General features: G+C 29.7%; 1 protein-coding gene across 3 annotated transcripts; it reads right to left on the bottom strand.

Annotated features, from left to right (window-relative positions):
- Positions 1 to 1559: 1559 nt before the first annotated feature.
- On the bottom strand, positions 1560 to 12534 carry LOC116774489 (myb-like protein X). Of its 3 annotated transcripts, none has more exons than XM_061524939.1 (7): positions 10921 to 12534; positions 7032 to 7099; positions 5977 to 6069; positions 4676 to 4834; positions 4203 to 4367; positions 2471 to 2572; positions 1560 to 2161 (listed from the first exon to the last, which is right to left on the bottom strand). In XM_061524939.1, exons 1-7 carry the CDS (start codon positions 12455 to 12457, stop codon positions 1976 to 1978), a joined length of 2310 nt encoding a protein of 769 aa, XP_061380923.1. In that variant the 5' UTR covers positions 12458 to 12534; the 3' UTR covers positions 1560 to 1975. The 3 variants fall into 3 exon arrangements, with proteins under 3 accessions (XP_061380923.1, XP_061380924.1, XP_032523127.2); XM_061524940.1 differs by having other exon boundaries at positions 5999 to 6069; XM_032667236.2 differs by lacking the exon at positions 5977 to 6069.
- Positions 12535 to 19879: the final 7345 nt, after the last annotated feature.

The raw sequence follows: 19879 nt of genomic DNA, 5'->3' as shown, positions 1-19879 counted from the left end.
TTTTAACTTTTTTATGCTATTTACAGGTGAAGAAAGCACTGTATCCAGCATTTGAACTACATGTAACTAGTAGTTGTATCTTACAAACCTACTAATTACTCTAATATTATAATATTTATGTAATATTTAGTTAGACATTGTTTAAGTTTAACGGAAGTCTGTAATTAAGCTTTAGTTTCCGTGTGCTCTCGTTACGCCATAATTTTTTATCATCCGGACGGTTTTATACAGAAAGTAAGCAAACATTTAGATAATAAAAAATGTGTATTGAAAATTGTTGATCTTGATGAATCTCTTTGGATGGTTCCAAAAAAACTGTTCCTTTACAGGAATAGCATAGATATTGCAATTTACAAAGTGTGCTCAAAGGCTCTGAGGATATTGCATTCCAATCATTCATGCATGAATGTTCATTCTTGCATGAATGTACATTCTTGCACTTCATATGCATGCTTCAATCATAGCTCCATCAAAACGTTATCTTTGGCACAACATACTGGAATACTTTTTTGTGCCTTTAATATTTAAGTTATTTTTTTTTTTAATTATCAAATTCACTTTTACGTTTAAAAAGAATAGTTATTTAATTTAAAAGGTTTTAAAATCTGTTTATATTGAAAGTCTATGACTATTTCAGAAGTTTTTGAGAGATTGCAAAAGGATAATTTTCCTAAAGATTACTTTAAACAAAACTATGAATGTTAAAATATATTAAAAAATATATTTTATAATATAACTGTGGTGGGCTTATTATTATTCGCTGCCTCCGATTCTCGTTTTCTTGATTCAGACAGTCGTATTTATACATTTCAACGTTAAATGCTGTCAGGAGTCAAACACTGTGATATTCTCATTGGCGGATGGTCAAAGGAAATAATATTTTGCTCCACTGGATCTGTTTATCCCGAAATTGATGTTTAAATTTGTGTGTCAAATGCGTAAAGGTCATTAGGAAAATTAAAGGAAAATAAATCGTGGGCTCCGATAGGCTGATGATGATGAAATCGTTTTTTCCTTGTCAGTATTCTTTAAATTTATCAATTTTAAATCTCTATTTTATTTTAATGTATTTGTTACGGTAGCGTCTTTTGCCATTAAATCGTTCAGTAGTTTTTGAGACGGTCTATCAATAACATATATTGCTTATCATCGTTTCCATTTGTTGATCGGAAGATCTTTTGTTAAATTATATTTTAAAACATTAAAATTCGTACTTAAGTTAGGTCGGTTAAATAATTCTGGTTCCTTTTAAATTCGTATCATCCCAGTGAATGTTAACAAGGCAGATCCTTTTCTCTTACGCTGTGTATCCTTATTAAAAAGATTGATTATTTAATTATCTGTAATAATATCTCTATAAGAAATACGACTAAATATGAAGTATTTGTTTATTTAGAGCTACAAGTCTAGAGTAAAAAATTCTCTATATGTTTTATTTGTTTTTAATAGAACCGATGATATTAATGTGTTACTAATAGTTTTTAAGCATGCAACAATTTTAAAACAACGAATAATTTATGAAAACAATTTTAAGGGTAAATAAAAACATCATATACTTACAACGTTTACTAAATTGACCAAAATTATATACAGTTCCCTAAATTATTTTAACAAATCGTTAGTTAAAGAAATTACACATCAAAATGTTAACAAATGTTTTTGTAAAACGTCCCGACAAACGTAGGCCCTACATTTTAATTTATCAGATGGCCCGTCTTTGTGACCATTTAATCGCAATATCTGACACATGTCAGCTATCTTTACTTATATATAAATTCATACATTTTCTACTAAATAATTAAACACGCTTTTATATATCTTACATTAACAAAGAATTCGTGAAATTCCTTTTTAATTAACAACAAGTAACAAGTAAAGTGAGTATTAACAGTGCAGAGTCTGTTGAGGATTCCTTTGAATTCATATAATATATTATTAAACATAATAAATTTAAAAAAATATACATTTTTTAAATCTATCCATAATATTGTGGTCCGTGCTGGTAGGAGTCTGCTCTCCTGTCTATGACCACAAGGTTGGCTGTTTTGGCTGGATGGCCGTGGTGGTAGATCCATTTCCTGCCACCGTCCACACCACTTGTTTTGTGGTGAGCACCACCCTGCCCGCCGTGGGAATCGCGACCTGAAGACTGACGGTGGCCCTGGAATACATTTTCATCTTATCATTCAACAAAATTAAAATCTCGCTGAAGAGAATTCTCTATGTGCCTATGCATCTACGTTGTCTATATTTGTTAATGAAGATATTTTGAAAAATGTTTTCAAAAGAAATTTAATAGAGAATTTTTTTGTCGAATTCATGATGAATGAATTTTTTTTTTATAAAACCTAATAAATGTTGGCCGAAAATCTAAGAATTTCCAAAGAAAACTGAATTTAATAAGCTATATACATAAGAGTAACTTTAGTTATAAACATATATATAATTAAGGGCTATTTTTAAATCCTACCTTGTCGTGGTACCCATGAGATCCTTTTGAGAAGACGCCCCTATCTCCCTTCTCACGGCCGGAGTAGCCTGCCTGACGGTACCCCTTCTTGTAGTGACCACCCTTTAGACAAGTGCAATTTAATTTACTAGAAATTATAATTTATGATATCATTAGCAAGAAAATCTTAATACAATTATCTATATATTTTATTTTCACATTACTCGTTGAGTTATAAAGAATTAAAAAAGAAAACAAAACTGTCTTAATAAATGTTACGTTATATTTGTTAAATTAATTTATTTAAAGTATATTTATTCATAATCAAATCATAAACATAAATAAACAATTTGTTTTTCAGATTACTTTGCCTGCCCTTAAGGCTCATTTTTGATTATTTAAAGAGACATTTAAATTACTTTGCATTGCTATTGTTTAAGTGAAAACGTGATACAGCCGTTTTTCGAAACTAAAGTTGAATACGCTTAGTCCAAGTTCACATTGTCACACTACATGAAGAGAGCTAATAGTTTTTTATAATAGTGTTAACGTATGTTATTGAATTGAACACGTGAAACGCATAGTGTGAGGTGTGTGAAGCTATGCATACTAAACTTAAAATTTCCATATAAAATGAAAGTATGAAATAAAAACGAAATATATTTAGTTCTCAATGAGCGGCGGCTGTGGATAATCGTTGTTGACCGTCTTCCATTGGAGCGTAACCGGAGTAAGCAAAAACTTAATTTAGCATTTAACCTTCAATGCAACTCATTTCATTATTAGAAACACGATGAGCTTCGGACATTGAATGTTAGGAAACTATTTAATTTTATTAACTCTGATGCAAACGAAATATAGTGACAATATAGTCTCTTATTTAAAAATTTGTACTACTACACTACACTACTAATAAATAGTGACAATATAGTCTCTTATTTATAAATTTGTACTACTACACTACACTACTAATAAATAGTGTCAATATAGTCTCTTATTTAAAAATGTGTTTATTTTTACTTAGGGTAAGTTTTATGCTGTTCATGTACAATTTCGTATTTCTTTAATTTGTTTTTCATTAGTGACAAAAACGATAAATAATTTACATCTTATTAAACTTTTTCCTCTATAACGTTAATATTATTTATCACAAAAATTTAATAAATAGCTGTCCGCCTTTTGCCGTCAAGTTTCATACCTCTTATAGTCTAAATAAAGATTTCAAGACCAACAGAATCCTCATAAAAACATTACTCTATTTCTTTTATTCTATTAAGTTTAATATTATAAAATTATATGTCACGGACGTCAGAAAACCACACAAATGTTTACTCAAAGCAATCAATTTCTAGCTTTACGGCAGAAGGTCTACTTTACTGATGCCTTAGAAATACATATTTAAACATAAAAATGTTTATGTTTTATTAAAATACAAACCAAGAAATGACTTTTGCGGCAAATTCATTTACTTCTTACTTTCATTTATATTTAAAGTTGTTATATTTTCAAATACTTCCAAGATTCAAATCCCTCGTGTAAATAAATCTAAGTAAGAAAAGCTTTACCAGTACACGTTACTTCCATTACCGCTAATCGTTATTGATAGTATATTTTTTCTCGAAAATCATTCATCGACTTCTTTAAAACTCATCGAAACAGGAACATTCGTTTTTTATAATATTGCGAACGCATGCAGATGATTAGAATATGATTTTTTTGTTGAAATCGTTACAAAATTGTATAATTAGTTTACCGATTTACGTTCCCTCTCCTTGTGGTGGCCTCCGTCGGCCTCGTCTTCAAAGGCATCACCTTCTTCTTCAAAGAATTCGACTTTCTTTTCATATTCGTCCTTCTTGTGGATGTCGTGACTGCCTTTTGTGCTGTGACCTTTCGAATGCTTACCTGATTCCTCATACTGATCGCGACAAGAAAATAATATCAATATATTAATACAAGAATTTGAAAAACAAATAGACCTCATGCATATAAGAAAGTTGTATAAATATATAAGTTCTATTTTCATTCCTCTCAAAGGAACGCGATATTTCAAAGGAGTTTTTATTAAAAAATGTGTGTATAGTATACGTTTGCATAATAATAAGAAACGATATTAAAATAAGAATTACATTAAAGTGTTTAAATTACTTTATGTTTAAGGAGTGTTAGAAATTTTATGGCTTAAAAGTCCCTTAGAACTTATTGATACCAGTATCAGAACGATACCTTGGCATGTTTTTTGCCCGTTTCCTCGTGGTGGTGGGATCCATAATGCCTCTTTTCATCATGGTGCTTCTTCTTAACCTCTCCGTGGTCGTCGTATTTGTCCAAATGATCTTTCTCGTCGTGGTGCCCTTTATTTGTTTTGACTTCTTTATGAACTCCCTTCAGGAAAAAAATATTAATAATGTTTGCTGTTTGTTATCGTGTATATTTAAAGAGCAAAATTTTTATTCGTTTTTTTTTATCTTATAATTATTTATGCATGTGAGTGAAATAGGTGTGATTTTCATTTCTACATTCATAATCCGTTTAGATTCCAGTATAAAACAACACGCTGGATATAACTATTAAAACTATATCAGTTAAATTTAAATACAAATGTTTACAGTTCTGTTAATATAATTTCTGTTGTTCCGCTAAATTCTCGCTTTTCTCGATGTTAGTTCTAATGAACGGTTTTGTGAACACGGTCCAATCTTTCGTGTTGAGAGAACAGTTTAAGTCATTCTAAGTATGGTACTTGTAGCTTTATTAGACCTACAATTTATAAATACCAATTGAACTGAAAGCTCTCTAAGTGCAACATTTTTATTGAATTACGTATAAAGGAAAAAAAAAAATTTCCGATACCATGAAAAATCGCTCTTAAAATATAAGTTCTATTTTCGTAACACTGAGTGGATTTGTAAAGGTTATAAAGTTATAAAATTGGTTTGATATGACTCTTAGAGGATCAACATATGATCACAGAAAAGATTTTATTGAGTCTGTAGTCATATTTAAATTCTAATGTGTATAAAAGACCTGAACTGTGTATAAACAAGTGACCACAACTGAATTGTATTTAACTACAAAATCTTTGTTTGTGTAAAGTAATTGTCTTCGAATGTTTGAGATATTATTTATTTATTTTAAACATACAATTATTATTGACCGTCTATTGTTTTAGGAATGACAAACACGTCACACATTTATTAGAACACGGACAGACAATGTAACTGTTAATAAACATTGCTTGTATGCGACACGGAAAAATATACAATTAAACAATCATAACATTTATAATAATAATTAAAACAATGACTACACATTCACACGGCATTGTCCTGTAATGTTTTATTCCTTTCGACAAGATAAAACTAAGATATCCGTTTAAGTTATCTCTTTTGTCTAAAATTAAGGGCTATAAGTATTACGTATGTATTTAACAACAGTTACTCGGATTATCAGGACAACGTCATGGCTCGGCTTATTGACGATTATAAAAACGTAAATTACTCTGTTAGTTACGTCACGGAACTTACGTCCATCGTATAACAATAGTACCAGTGCTTTAACTGTTGTGGCTGCGAGCTTTGTTGGTTGCGTTCTTGGACGTTTCTCGACTTGCCCGTATCCTTTTTGTGTATACGTTTTTGAGACGTTTATATGACTTATCATAAATATTATAAAGCGGATTCATATATGATAATTAATAAGTATTAATACATTAATGTAACAGAAACAAAATTTACATATGCATATATGTTCGACGAAAATTATATCATGGTTGAAACTGGTCTGATATCTGATATTTTTGTGTAGGTTTCCTATAAAATATATGTCCTGAAAGTACAATGTACACTAGACACGCACTGCATATTAATATCGAATGCAATCACGTCCCATTCAAAAGGTTTTCGCCAGCCAGGTTTCAATAAAAACCCGATAACTCACTTGATATCTTGATTTTTCCAATAACCTTGCATATTTGATTTACAAGCTTCTCTGTTTTATTCGTACAGTTATGTTATAATATATATAGTAATCTTGAATTTATGCTATATATATACATGTATATGCATATGTATCCTGTTATAACCTACAATTTAATAACTATCGCGTTCCAGTTACCTTGGAAATTAAGATATCATGCCACCGTTTTATCTATTTCAAATTATATTATTTATTTAAAATATTATTATTATTAAGTTATATAAGCCGGGACAGAGTAAAAAAATAATGTGTTAATAAGAAATTTTAAAGTTTAATTTGTGAACAAATAATAAGATTATAAGTAGATAAATTTTAAGCACTTTAAATAACAGTACTATTTAGATATCAATATTTTAAGATTGGATATTTTTGAATGACAGAAATGTTTTTAAACACACGCGAAATATTATCAAAATAATAAAATTAACTATAGCCTATAGACTGTTCAGTAGTATTGCCTATAGCCAATACTACTGAACAGTCATCGTAACATGACAGTAGTTATTCCTTGTAGAAGTAGTTCCTGTTTTCGTTATTTATTAAGTAATTCTTATTATTATTTCATTATAATTCTCTCATAGACACATCACAAATTTGTTCGTACCTCATAAGCCTTTCTCCCGTGTTCCTCGTGACTCTCCTCGTGTTTTGAGTGATGTTCCTTCTCTTTTCCTGAAAAATATCAACAATATGTTATTTAAAACACAACTTTAGAAATACTTTATCTAGTAATAAAGCAAGCTTTGACATATAAGTGTATTTTGTCAATATTTTAATTTCTCAATGAAGCAAGTTTAATATCATCCACGCTTATTTTTTTTTACAAAGAAAGAAGTATTTTAACGATTTTTTTTTTAAATATTTTCTTGAATTTTCGTGAAAAAAATTTAGAGATCTAATCATTTAATCAGACACTTATATCACAGTTTTAAATTTATTTTTAATTTTGTCGGGTTAAATAATAAAAACTGCTTTGTTGATTATAGGTTATTGACCGGTTTCCAACTAATTAATTGAGATGCAAAAAATGCGGTTTGAATATTTATAAAGCATAAAATTAAATGTTAAAAGTAAAAGTTTTATGAAACCACAATGCAAGTAAACTTTTTCGAATTGTGGGCATTACAGTGAATTTCATTATTGAAAATTTAATTTGATTATAAATTTGAATGAAAAGATGTGTATTAGATTTCAAAATAAACAATTAAAATGCTACGTGATCGGTTAATGCCATTGGAGAAGAGACATTAGTCTTGCTGTGCTGAATGCCACGCAGTCCACTGTAATCCATTGTGAAACGATATGCGAAAGATGGTGGAAATTTTTTATCATAGTTAAATGTGACACCATAAAGCCAATAAGCCTTCTCGACCTCCAATGCACAGTTCATGAATCGATTTTTACAGTTTAAGTCACCTTAATACTTTTACCATAACAACTTTCTATTTTCACTATGACTATTTTCTATTCTCAACAATTATTCATAACACCTTTTCCATGGTGACTTCATTTTATTAGCACATCAATTCAACAAACTGTTTAGGAACTATTGTTATAATAATTTCCATAAAACTTTTGTATTAATTCAAGAAAACAAAATTCGTTTAAAGGTCACATTTGGTCATGAAAAAACATATCAAGATAATTATTAAATAAAATTGTTTAAGAAACGGGCCGATGCGTTGGCCTCGTTGAAAGGGGTAGAAATCGGATTTTGTTGAATGTTTAAACATTTCTTCTGCATGACTTTTTATTCTAAATAATGAAAATAAATCATGATTTACTTAGCAACTTCGTGATTACAAATGAAAAGTTTGTAAAACAGACGAAATTAGACTAAAAATATATATAGAATTACGATCCCTTTGTATCGATGTCACTTGACCGTATCATGATACAAAGCAATTGCTCAATAACATAACTTTATAACTTTATATAATTTATAACAGAACAAATCTAGAATGCTTTGTTAATTTAATTATTTGCGGTACATTTTCAATGAATTCTATAAAACGACTTGGCTTTGTTTATGAGGTATTTTTTTTATATCGAAAAATTTTATTGTCTAGAATTTTTTTTTCTTAATACGTCCTACATTTTTAATTCATTAGAAAAGTTTGTACCACTTATCGTTTAATTAAAAATTTAATTCTGTATAATATTAGAATATGTTTATTTTTCAATATTTCAAAAAAAAGAAACGCCTATTTTAATATTTTTAAAAACACTTTGTTATAAAATCGAGTCAGACTATTAAACTAAATAGAATTATTCAACACAAGAAATGAGTATTTTAACGGAGGATTTTTTTTTCTTAAATAAAACGCTTGTTATAGCTCTTACAAAATAAAGTGAACGCGATTGTAAAAGAAAGTAAAAGTTAAATAGTCTTTGTGGTGTGACATCTCGGAAATAAATTAACTCGCTACAGTTAAAAGACAATAATTATTAACGCACGTAAATAGACGTATCGGTTTTTAATATGCAATCTCAAATATAAAGAACACAAATTTCACGGTTAGTTCATTGAGTAAATATTTCGTGAATTCACTAATGTTTTTATATTATTACATCGACTTAATCGTTTTGACGAGATTAAAATTTATTGCAAAATGTTTAAACAAATAAGTTTTTTTTTTTTTAATTTTTCATAAATTAATTACGCTTGAGAATATTGCGATCCTCGACGTTGATCGACTGTTCTTGCAACCGCATCAAAATCTGACCTGATTTTTTTCATGAATGAAATTTTTATTGTGATTAAAATAGAAGCTATGATTAAATTAAATTTTCTCAGAAAAGCATAATGACAATAACGCACGGTCGTTGTTAAAAGGAAACAAATTCTCTAAAGTAAAAGGAAAGGAAAATAAATTTATTGAAATCGAATTAATACACTCGAAGAAAAAATCTGTTCCTAAAAATAATCCTAAATTTATCGCTAAGAAATAATATAGACATAGATAAATTACACATTTTAATACGTTAATAATAACTTGTACATCCCTAATTATGTCATAGGTTGTATTTGAATACTACCATTAAAATAACGTTTTTTAATAATTTTCTTCATAAAGCAAAATTGCTCTTAGAATTAAGAAAACTACTTTCGGAAAGATATCTGCTGTATTTTCACTTTAACCTGACCTTGATCTTGTGGTTCCTTTCTAAAGTAATTTTTGAAGTAATTAGTGTTGAAAATAAGGACTGGAGACTTATTTCAAATATAACATTATTGCAAAGAATTGAAATATAAAAAAAATATATCAAAAAAAATACTTTAGATAAAACTCAAATATGAAACGAGCGACTAGAAAGCTTCTACAGTTACATTCAAATAATTCCGAAATTAGGTACCTGATGGTGAAATTTAAAAATAATAAAATTACTATATTTTTCCAGTACTCAGTAATCCAATTAAATTTAAAGAACTTAAAACGTTGAAAATTTATCAAGCGTTATGTCAAAAGAAAATAATGTTTTTGTATATTTTTAATTTAATATAATCACGATTTAAAATCGGTTGCTGAAATATTTTATGTAATACGTATTATTCATCATTTTGACTTAATACCCTTGAACTTATTCACAAAGTTTTCAGTTACTGGAAACTATTTCCATAGATAGATGCTTTGAATATAATTATGTTCAATGTCAGAATAACGTTGTAGACATTTTATACACATACAAAACTCATAAATGAAAGGAGAGTTAAAGGAGATATTTATTCACTTTTATTTTATCATTTTATGCAGATTATATTATTTAGTTTAATAATTTATGTATATATACTCAATAAACATCTTATGGAATTTAATAAGTTCTAACCTCGATATTTAAAAATTTTGTATCTGTTTTTATATTAAAAAAAATATTTACGTCATTTCTAAGTTGTCGACATTTTAGACCAATTTATTTGATGTCCTGTTTGAAATATTTTTAACGATATATTTTATAATGCTTACGAAGAAATAAAGCAAGCAAACACCGGGCCACCCTATATACAGTACACAGATATGGAAGCATTTTAAAGCTGGTAGATTAGTGAAAGTTAAATGTCTGAAATAGTTACTTCGACTTACATAAGAAATTATTATGAGAATGCAGGAAAAACAGACGTTACATCTAATAGTGTTCAATATTTTTATAATATCATTTGAAAGAATGAATGAATGAAGTTTCCTTTAAAAGAATGAATTTATTAAAAAACAGACATAGATATGAAGTTGAGATATTCCATTCCTTTTGATACAATTTTGTAAAGTGCCCCTTATTATATTGAAGATACGAATAAAGGGATGAAATAAATTGAGGATAAAGAGATCACATCCCACATAATATAAACAGGAAATATTTTTAGAAAGATAATATATGCTTTCATTATTTATACATTTTTGGATGACTATTTTTGTACTATTTTTGGATAGTTATTAAAATAATGTAGACACATGTTCTTATAGTATTTTGTAAACGTTTAATAACTTATAACTCACCTGTTTCAACATCGTAGTTTTGGTTCTTTTTTGCTTCCTTTTTCGCCATTTCATCCGAGGGTGACGACTTGAGGTCCTGGTCTATTGCTGATGGACCGGTGTCTATTTCTGTCGGTACTGAGGTGAAGGCTGTAGACCCTAGACTTTGAGAGGCTGAAGAATCAGTATCCTGAGCTGAAGGTGGCGTGTGAGTAAATGTCGTCGATGGTGCCGTAGCATCCAAACTAGTTAAACTAATATTTCTATCTTCACTTGTAAATGAATCTGGGGCGTTAGTAGTTCTTATTCCTGGCTTCCGTATATTTTTCACTTTCGGAAAAAATAAAGTCGGTTCCCCTTCTTTAGATTCATCCTCAGGTACGAGAGATATTCTAACATTATCTTCTTCTGGAGGCGCAGAGTATTTAGATGAATATATTTTAGGCTTTGACGTAGTTAATTTAATAGTTTTAGTCGTGGTCCTTGTTGCTGTAGTCGTGATTTCATCTTCGTCGTCATTAATCATGTATAAGTGTGGGTTTCTAAAGACAGACAATTTACCAGTAACAGTTTTAATTTTCTTGGGCTTCACCTTTGCTGTTGGCTCCACAGATATTGACTTCCAATGATTTATTTTGTATTTGTCTTTAAGTTCCGGCTCTTGATCCTCATATTCATCATTGTAATCTGTTGTTACTTTCTTCCATTTTGATCCCATATGATCGTATTTACCAATGTTTGGGTGAGCTTTTATTCTATCTCTTTCAATTTCTTCTTTATGTATTTCCTCTTCTTTTGCCTTTTCTGATATAGCTCGTTGTTCCTGAGCATGCTTTGCCTTAAGTTCATCGACGCTTTGAAGTATTTTTATCTTTTTGGCTTCGTTTTCACGTTGTTCTTCTTCCTTGACAGTATCAGATTTTTGTTTTTCAGAGATACCTTCTTCATAGTCAACATCATCTTCATACCGGTGTTGTTTCTCTTTTTTGGTTTTAGGTTCACCTTTCCTAACTTCCTCACTTTCTTTTTCATTGTCAGATAAATCTTCATCAGAAATATCTTCGCCATACTCACGCTTTATCTTGTCTTTATTTTTAACCTTGCCTTTTTTTGGTTTAACTTTTCGATTCCTGGAATTTTTCTCAATGGGATTTTCAACAGGTTTTGTTATAATATTTATTATTCCGTCTATATCCGATAGATTAGCAGGATTTAGAGGGGTGTTTGCATCTACTGCTTGAACAGGTCTATGTAAATCCGACCACTCCCTCTTCTCGAAATAATCTTCATTATCACTTTCTCCTTGACCCTTGTCATAATAATCGTCGCCTTCTGGCTCAGCGACGGCCCTAAGAATAAAATTCACTGGCAGAGCGAGCCTCTTCTTTGGTTTAGCCCTCACTTGAATCAATTCTTTTAATTCACCTTCTTGCGTATTCTTCAACTGAGCCCAATCTGGATTAAAATTATTTTCTATATCTCTTTTAACATTTTTCTGTGCTCCTATACTCAGTGAGTCGCAGGATACAAAAATTAAAATTAACATAAGAAGCGACATGTTGATGTGAAAAAATGTTCATAGTATCATAACCCGGCCACGTGTTAGTAAACACTTTTAGAATGGTCTGGTCCGGCTGCGCGTCGCAGACTGTTCACACCGCTTTGGCTACAATTATTTATATTGTTTGGGAAGCTATTCTCTTCGGTCTCAGGTTTCGATCGATGTTAGCATAGCGTGGATCAATATTAATATTGATTTAATATTCTTGATCTTGTTGGATTCAAGTTATTACCTGGTGTGTAAAATTTACCAACATGAGAGCAATTCAGTCTGAAAGTTTTCCTATAATTGAATAATAATAAATAAATAATAATGACGTAATTAATTATATCAGTAAATTAGTAATATATATTTTGTTGTTCAATTTATAGTTATGTAATAGTTCTAAGTAATTGTAGTAGTTTAATTAGTAGTAAGTAGATTAAGTTGTCAATCATAGGATGACACTGGTACACGGTGAAACTCGAACGAGTTTATGATGGCGCCTTTAATAATGTGTTATTGTTGTATGTGTGTATTTATTTTAATATAAATAAATAATTTATATAGTGCAAATGACAATATTGTAGAATATCCTCATTATTACTCCCTGTTGACTATTGCTATCCAATTGCAACTAATACAGGGTTGAAGAGCCTCGACATTTTTTCGTTTTTTGGGTTCTTGCATTTTTTTTAATATTTAAGCAATGCAAAGAAATATGCAAATGATTCGTCTAAATAGTTTTGAAATACAATAATTACGATTATTTTAATTTCTCAATATTATCTGTTAATAAAACTGCATTGAAAAGTGCAAAACAAGTTCAAGACGAATTAATTTTTTACTTATCAGAAAACAGTCAAGGTGACCGTGGGTCCAGTGCAATCTTCAATTAAATGTGGAAAGTATAATGATAATGGGACATACTTTTTACGAACATCAGTGTCGGTATCTCTAAACTTAACCTGCGGCAAAGCATTTAAAAATTTAGGAAATAATTTCTTACTAAGAAAAATCTGATTTACAAAAATAGTTGTCGATACACGTTTTATAACTTTCATTATCCGTTTGCGGAATATAAGATATTAACTTAGTTTACCGCATTGTAGAGCTTAATTAATAACAGAAAATATGTAAATTTGTTTATTAAAAAATATACGAATCCAATTTAATTTCCGAAAATACAAAAAAAAAATTTTGAAAAAATGTGACGGTGATTTATTTTAAGCAATATCAATGTTTTCTAATATACTGATAGCCGAAAACTATTACAAATTCGGTACCGCAGTATGGTGATATAAATATGTTGGCCGATATACCTTTTATCAACATCTTAGCAACAGGTAACATTGTTATTTCGGAAATTAATTGAAGTCTGTTCTATTTAAAACAGTATTTAATGTGTATTTATTTAACTGATTGCGTTCTTTGACTCGTGACGTGCGGTTTGAAACGGTTTGTTAATTTTATTGTCGTACGTATAATTTCGTCTCATAGAATTAACGCGTAATTGTTTATGTTTATTTTACATCAAGGTATAATAAGATAGTTTTCTATTGTAAAATACATATTAAATTTATGTAAATTTAAATTGATTTAAATGCATTTAAATCTTCTTATACATATAAGAAGATTTAAATGCGTTCTTATATGTATAACAAATCATTTAATTCACAATATACTCTTTATTTTTTATATAAACTAGAATAAATTTGTGGGATTATTAAATTAACGCTCATAAGCCTATTTTAACATATGAGTTATAGGTTATTGTAAGAAAACTACTGCCCTATATTTTACTGAGGCATCATACAGTTTCATTGTATCCATAATACGTCCATATACTTATATTCAGTATTTTTTCTCATTTTTAATGCCAGTTAGTCAAATTGCAATTTTGAATATATTTTTCCAACTAATTTAATATACAAAATTTGAAAACATGATGTAATATTATTGTCGTTTCAATTTCATTTTATCTTATTATTTTCATGACGCATATCGATGGAAGTAATTTCATTTGTCATAAAGTTTAGTGAAATTATTTTCAGTGTATTTATAAACAATTGAATTATGTGATTAACAATTAATGTGCAATTTTTATGTTATCTTTAACCTATGAGAATTAATTCATTTACCTGTAATACTTGTCGATATTTTGTATCTTTTTAACTTTGATTATCAAACACGAAAATGTAACTTATTACTTTAAGATCTTAAATATTTATATTTTTAAGAAGGGATGTAAAGATAAGGCTTGTCAAAACAATTCTTTCTCGTATGAAACAGAAGATCTGCTAATGAAATCTCATGTTAAATAAATTTACCAACGAACTAGTCAAGGTGGCGAGATGTTAATGGATTCAGGAGGTACAAACACTGGACATCTGACTGCACATATTAATGAGACATAAGTCTGGGGCGAGTATTCATTTAAATGAAACTAATATTTTCGGATTACTACGCGTGTTTTATTATTTTAAAAACTACATACTCCCATCGTTTCGGTTACTTTGCAGCAACCGTGATCACGGGCAGACGAGATGTGTCATCTCGTCACGGTCGATCACGGTTGCTGGACAGACATTCATAAAAGTAGTAAAATAACTATTAGTAATTCCAAAATATTAAATTCATTTAAATACTGATAATAAATCAAACTTCTTCTCTATAGTCCTAAGAAGCAGTTCCGATTATTTTTGCTTTGAACTTGATAACTTTGTTTGTAAACGATGTGAACTATATAAACTAACATTTTTATATGATGTAATTTATAATATTGTTATAAAAAAAAATGTATTCAGCTTTAGGTGTTATTGTGGACTTTTTCTACCAGAATAATTATATCTATCTATGATAAATTTTGATCTCGCAAGAAATCTGCGCACCAAATTTTCCTTTACCGATTACGGAAATATTATACGGAACCTAACCCTATAATCGTTTTTTTCATGTTTACTTAGTAAACTATTCAAGTGAAGTAATTTACTTAATGGAATTGACTGACTTTATAACTAGAGAATAATTTTTCCAACTATAAGAAGCAAGTCAATTAAAGCAGGAGCCTTTTAGAAACTAGTTTTTAAAGCAGTTATTCCTAGAAATTCTAACAATTTGATGTCCTAACGATAAGAGAGCAATAAACATATCTTACCATCAGTTTTGAGGATACTCCGTGATCGATCTAGTGTGACGTATCATACATTTTCTTCCAAACTACAACTTCATATAAATTCCCAGAATATTAAATTGAAGATTTGCTCTGAAATTTATTAGCAAGTTTTCTTTTAAGTAAATGTTACATCTAAAACGACCATTGAAAAAAAAATTATTGTACTAAAATTATACATCAAATGTGTATAATAAATTGATACTTATAAAAAAACTTAAATTTGGTATAAACTATAAACTAGATATTTTAAAAGCATGGGATTATGAGAAGTGGGAAAATACTGTTTTATTGCAAAAATTAAATTATGAATTGTGGCATTCGCACCATTCATTAATTTTACTTCTAAGCTAGACCAGTCTTGTCGTATTAAATATCACCAAGATTTCGCCGCTCTGGGATTGTTATCCCTTTTCAGTATGTCCGTCTGAGACATGGATTTCAAAATACTTGTGAACAATTCACACTTTGGTTGTTGTTGACTCCAAATAAATTAAAAGTTATATTTTTAAAAATTTTTCGTTGCTTCAATAAACTATAGGAAATATTGTACATAAAACTCAGCTTGTAATTTTTTTTATAAATATCTATTATTTTGATGTTATGTTCCTGGTAAGAAAAAATTCAAGCCGGTCATGCATTTAACATATTTTTTATAGAATTATTAACTTTATACAAACGTTGCTAAGAAACCTGTACGAATGAATAAATTGTATTTATAATAAACCACTATCCACGCTCTCAACGCTCTCAGTTGTATCAAAGTTCTCAGTGTCTAGTCGCGAACTTGTTCATTCACAAATCCCTCTATACATAGTTCAGTATAATATTGACACATGATATTGGTGAAATCTATAAGGAAATGCCGATAACTAAAGGAGAAAGAGATAACCACTGTCCCATATATATATATATACTACATTATTAATTTTAAATATTGGGAAAGATTGTAATCTACAGCATCCATGACCGACATTGGCTTAATCCTGAATAAGTTCAACTTTAATGCATAAATTTGTATATTTTTTATCTTGAATAATGAATGTAGAATGATAATAATCAATAGATACTGATCCCAGAATGTAAAGGACCCAAGTTTGGTCCCAGCCGCGTACATCAATAAGTTAAATTCCACGTAAATCATTGGTTTATTTCTTCTCACCTATGTTTTAGAATCAAAAAATTAACACTTCCTCGATCTGAAGATATAATTTCTTTTTCATCTTATATTGTGAACGGGCATTTTGCTTTAGACAACTTCCTAATTCTACCATGTTTTTACCTAATAAATATTTCTGTAAACAATAGTGACTATTCAAACATAGATTATTTAAAACACAACGAGAGTGCAAGGCAAAAAATAAATTTAAGCGCTTATTTAATTCTGAAGGTTTTTTTTAATAAAACGAATAAAATTGCATAGAATTAATTAAGGCTTTATGAAAAAAGTGAGAAAAGTTACGAACTATGAAAGAACGCTTCCTTTGTCATAGTAATATTTCTAAAAACTATTCAACATACAGACAAAAAGGTTCCCACTGTTTAAAAGAATATATATATATATATATATATATAAATATTTATATAATACATATACAAATATAGTATATATGCATATATGTCTTTTATGAGCTTTTATGAGCTTGACCACAGCTAGGCTCTACCACCGAGCTGTAGTAAGCTGGAACATGTTCGGGCGGACTCGACCGGGGAAGTACCACCCTCTCAGAAAATCGGTGTGATGAAGCCTTGAGTGGCTGCGTTTCATCCGATGGATGAGAGAGCCGGTTGCCCTTTCCCTATTCCCCACCCTTTCCTGGCATTTCCTTATTCCCACCCCTCCCTTTTCCTCAACAATCAAGGTTGGCAAAGCATCCGTAACATCTATGTTTCGGATGTCCATGGGCGACGATGACTATGCCCATCAAATAGGCCGTCTGCTCGTTTGCCACCTATCACATATATATATAGACGACACTTTTTAGCATTCCATGGATTCACCGTGCGGGTGTCGGGTCCATCGCGTTGCAGGGAGAGGAGCTTCAACAGCGCAATATACGAGGTTGGAGTAATATGATTTCTCAGTATGCGAACTTGCAGAAGCGTGACAGCTAGATTTTCATCAACTATTTACTGTCTTAACAATTAATAGCGCTCAAAACATGACAAAAACAATAAGAGTAATTCAATGAAACCAACAACCATCATATTCAGGAGGTGTTCATGCAAAGATCGATTAAAGAATTACTACTTGAACTCGATAATTGCGTTAACGCAATATTTATGAAGGTTTCGCCTACGGATCGTCCATTTTAAATAATCTCACAATTTAAATAATACCTATGTTTAATTTTTTGTTACGTGTTTTCGTAGTACTGTTCTGTTAAGGAGACAGGGCAATTAAAAGTCCAAAAGCCTATCTATTTGGGATATCCGTACAAATTTATTTGTAATTTGTACAAATAAGAATATGGTAATGAAATAACTTTTTACAATTCTTGAACAAATCGACAAAAACAAACGACAATCTGATGCGAGTTACGTGAAACAGTTCAGAGCAATTCATGAATTCTTCGTAATCCTTCAGATCTTGATATAATTTGTAAGGATATTTTATATGCATGTTATTAAATGAGGGTCGGGATGGTTTCGAAAATTCTCTTTAATTTTAGACATTTAAGGTTAATCCAAGCTTACGACTTAATGGAAAATAATCGTTACGTCTTATGATATCAGTGGCCACACTGAGCTGTGAGATTTTCACGAGAACTGTTTAATATTTTCTGTCAGGTCATTGTAAAAAAAATATATTTTATATAAGTATGTAGATTTATGGATTATGATATTAAAATTTATAAAAATTGAATAGATAGATTCGGTTTTAGTTTCTTTTGGATTTAAGGTCGGGAAATATTAGCCTTATTAAGGGAAATTATAGCTCCCAGTGTAATTACTGCGAGGATATGTCTGTAATTATCCTTAAGATTAGTGGACTTTGTTAGAGTCAATACTATTTCTTGACCCGTCAAGAATCCAATTAACCGGAGGCTAATGTGTGATTGTGCTTAACGAAGAGGATATCTTAATAGATTTATTGGATCACAGACAAAGCTCTAGTTAACCAAAATAATCCTCTGAGAAAGCTGTTAATATTAGAGAAAAATCTGAAAGCAATAAGTAATTCAGTTGAGGAATAACCAATGCTTATTTATATCCTCTGATGAGGTCTATAATAAATTTTATTAGACAAACATATATAGATATATACATTTCAATAGATATTTAAATGACTTAATTTTTATCAACAATGGTCAAGAACCAAATGAAACTATCAATTCAACGAAATCATAAAATCTCAAGTTATTTCATAAGTTCAAAATACTTTCTGCAATAAGAATGGAAGAATATAAGAAAAAAAAATTTACTGATCATAATCGTTTAAAGTTAAAAAAGTGATTCGAAAAACGGCTTTAAATTTAGACATTTTTTGTATCGCTCAATCTTTTCTTTAATGTTAGATTTTTGAAAATATTACTTATATTTAATCCAACAATTGTACTTACTAATAACCTACCACTGCGAAAGCCATCGGCCGCTACGTTGGTGCCCCCCGGATCTGTCAGCGACAGGGCACATCAGCGACTGGCCGGTCCTGGCAAAGACCGGACTTACTAATAACCTGGTTTAATATACGTGAACAACGTAATTCTTTCCTAACCTTTCACAATTAAACTCTAAATTATTGCAACATTGCTTAGGTTATAAGTTTAACTTTTAAGTATCTTTATTAAGGACCATGGAGTTGTCCTTCTATCATTATATTTCCCTTTAAATTATTTCATTAGTAGTTTTTTTTTACCTTAGAACTGTTAAGCAGATTTTAACAAGACTTATGAATTCGCAAGTTCAGAAGTAGGTGAAAACATAATTTTAAATTATTTGGGGACTGCGCATAAAGAAACCAAAGTGGAATTTACTTGAGTCAAATAAAATATTAATAAAAAAACCACAACTTCTGCTTATAACAAAACAATTATAAAATATAATAATGACAATATTCGTACATTTCGTTCAATAAGTACCCTTACTATCGCAGAAGTTTAGATTCAGTTGAAATCCCACCCTTTGTCTCCCACATGGATTCGTTCGACGTTAAACAATAATGAGCCACTGGGGCTGACTTTTTACAACACACGACCGTTGGTAGTGACGAACATTTAATATATTGTGAAGAGACCATACATTCTATATTCAAATGTTTATTATTA

The sequence above is a fragment of the Danaus plexippus genome, chromosome 26 (genome assembly GCF_018135715.1).
Source record: "Danaus plexippus chromosome 26, MEX_DaPlex, whole genome shotgun sequence".
Taxonomy (NCBI): domain Eukaryota; kingdom Metazoa; phylum Arthropoda; class Insecta; order Lepidoptera; family Nymphalidae; genus Danaus; species Danaus plexippus.
The sequence above is the reverse complement of the archived record's forward strand: the minus strand, read 5'-3'. Positions and strand labels throughout refer to the sequence as shown.